The 577-nt window shown below is 60.7% G+C and overlaps 1 protein-coding gene across 1 annotated transcript in view; it reads left to right on the top strand.

Annotated features, from left to right (window-relative positions):
- Positions 1 to 45: 45 nt before the first annotated feature.
- The window catches only part of LOC113979452 (signal-induced proliferation-associated 1-like protein 3), a gene marked incomplete at both ends in the record, with an annotated part of 2780 nt that continues 2248 nt past the window's right edge, over positions 46 to 577 (top strand). The window contains one exon of the mRNA XM_027706837.1: positions 46 to 215. Coding sequence (XP_027562638.1) covers positions 46 to 215 — 170 coding nt within the window. The remainder of the gene's footprint in view (positions 216 to 577) is intronic.

The following is a 577-nucleotide window of genomic DNA, read 5'->3' as shown; positions in this document are numbered from 1 at the left end:
CTGGGCTTCCACGTGCACGCCGACGGCACCGTGGCCGAGGTGGAGGATTACGGCTTCGCCTGGCAGGCCGGGCTGCGCCGCGGCAGCCGCCTGGTCGAGGTGTGCAAGGTGGCGGCCGTGGCCCTGAGCCACGAGCAGATGATCGACCTGCTCAGGACCTCCGTCACCGTCAGGGTCGTCATCGTCCCGCCGCACGAGGATGGAACGCCCAGGAGGTCAGGGGGTGACATGGGTGACGTGGGTGACATCGTGTGCTGCAGGTGACGTGGGTGACATGGGTGTGATGTGGGTGACGTGTGTGTGACATGGGTGACATTGGTGTGACATGGGTGACATTGGTGTGACACGGGTGATGGGGGTGTGACATGGGTGACATTGGTGTGACGTGGGTGTGACATGGGTGACATTGGTGTGACGTGGGTGACATCATGTGCTATGGGGGTGACATGGGTGACATGGGTGTGATGTGCATGACATTGGTGTGACACAGGTGATGTTGGTGCGACATAGGTGACATTGGTGTGACGTGGGTGACATGGGTGACATTGGTGTGACGTGGGTGACATCATGTGCTATG

This window comes from Neopelma chrysocephalum, unplaced genomic scaffold, assembly GCF_003984885.1.
Source record: "Neopelma chrysocephalum unplaced genomic scaffold, ASM398488v2 Primary Assembly neopelma1_80602, whole genome shotgun sequence".
Taxonomy (NCBI): domain Eukaryota; kingdom Metazoa; phylum Chordata; class Aves; order Passeriformes; family Pipridae; genus Neopelma; species Neopelma chrysocephalum.
Note: the sequence above shows the minus strand (reverse complement) of the source record. Positions and strands in the feature narration are given on the sequence as shown.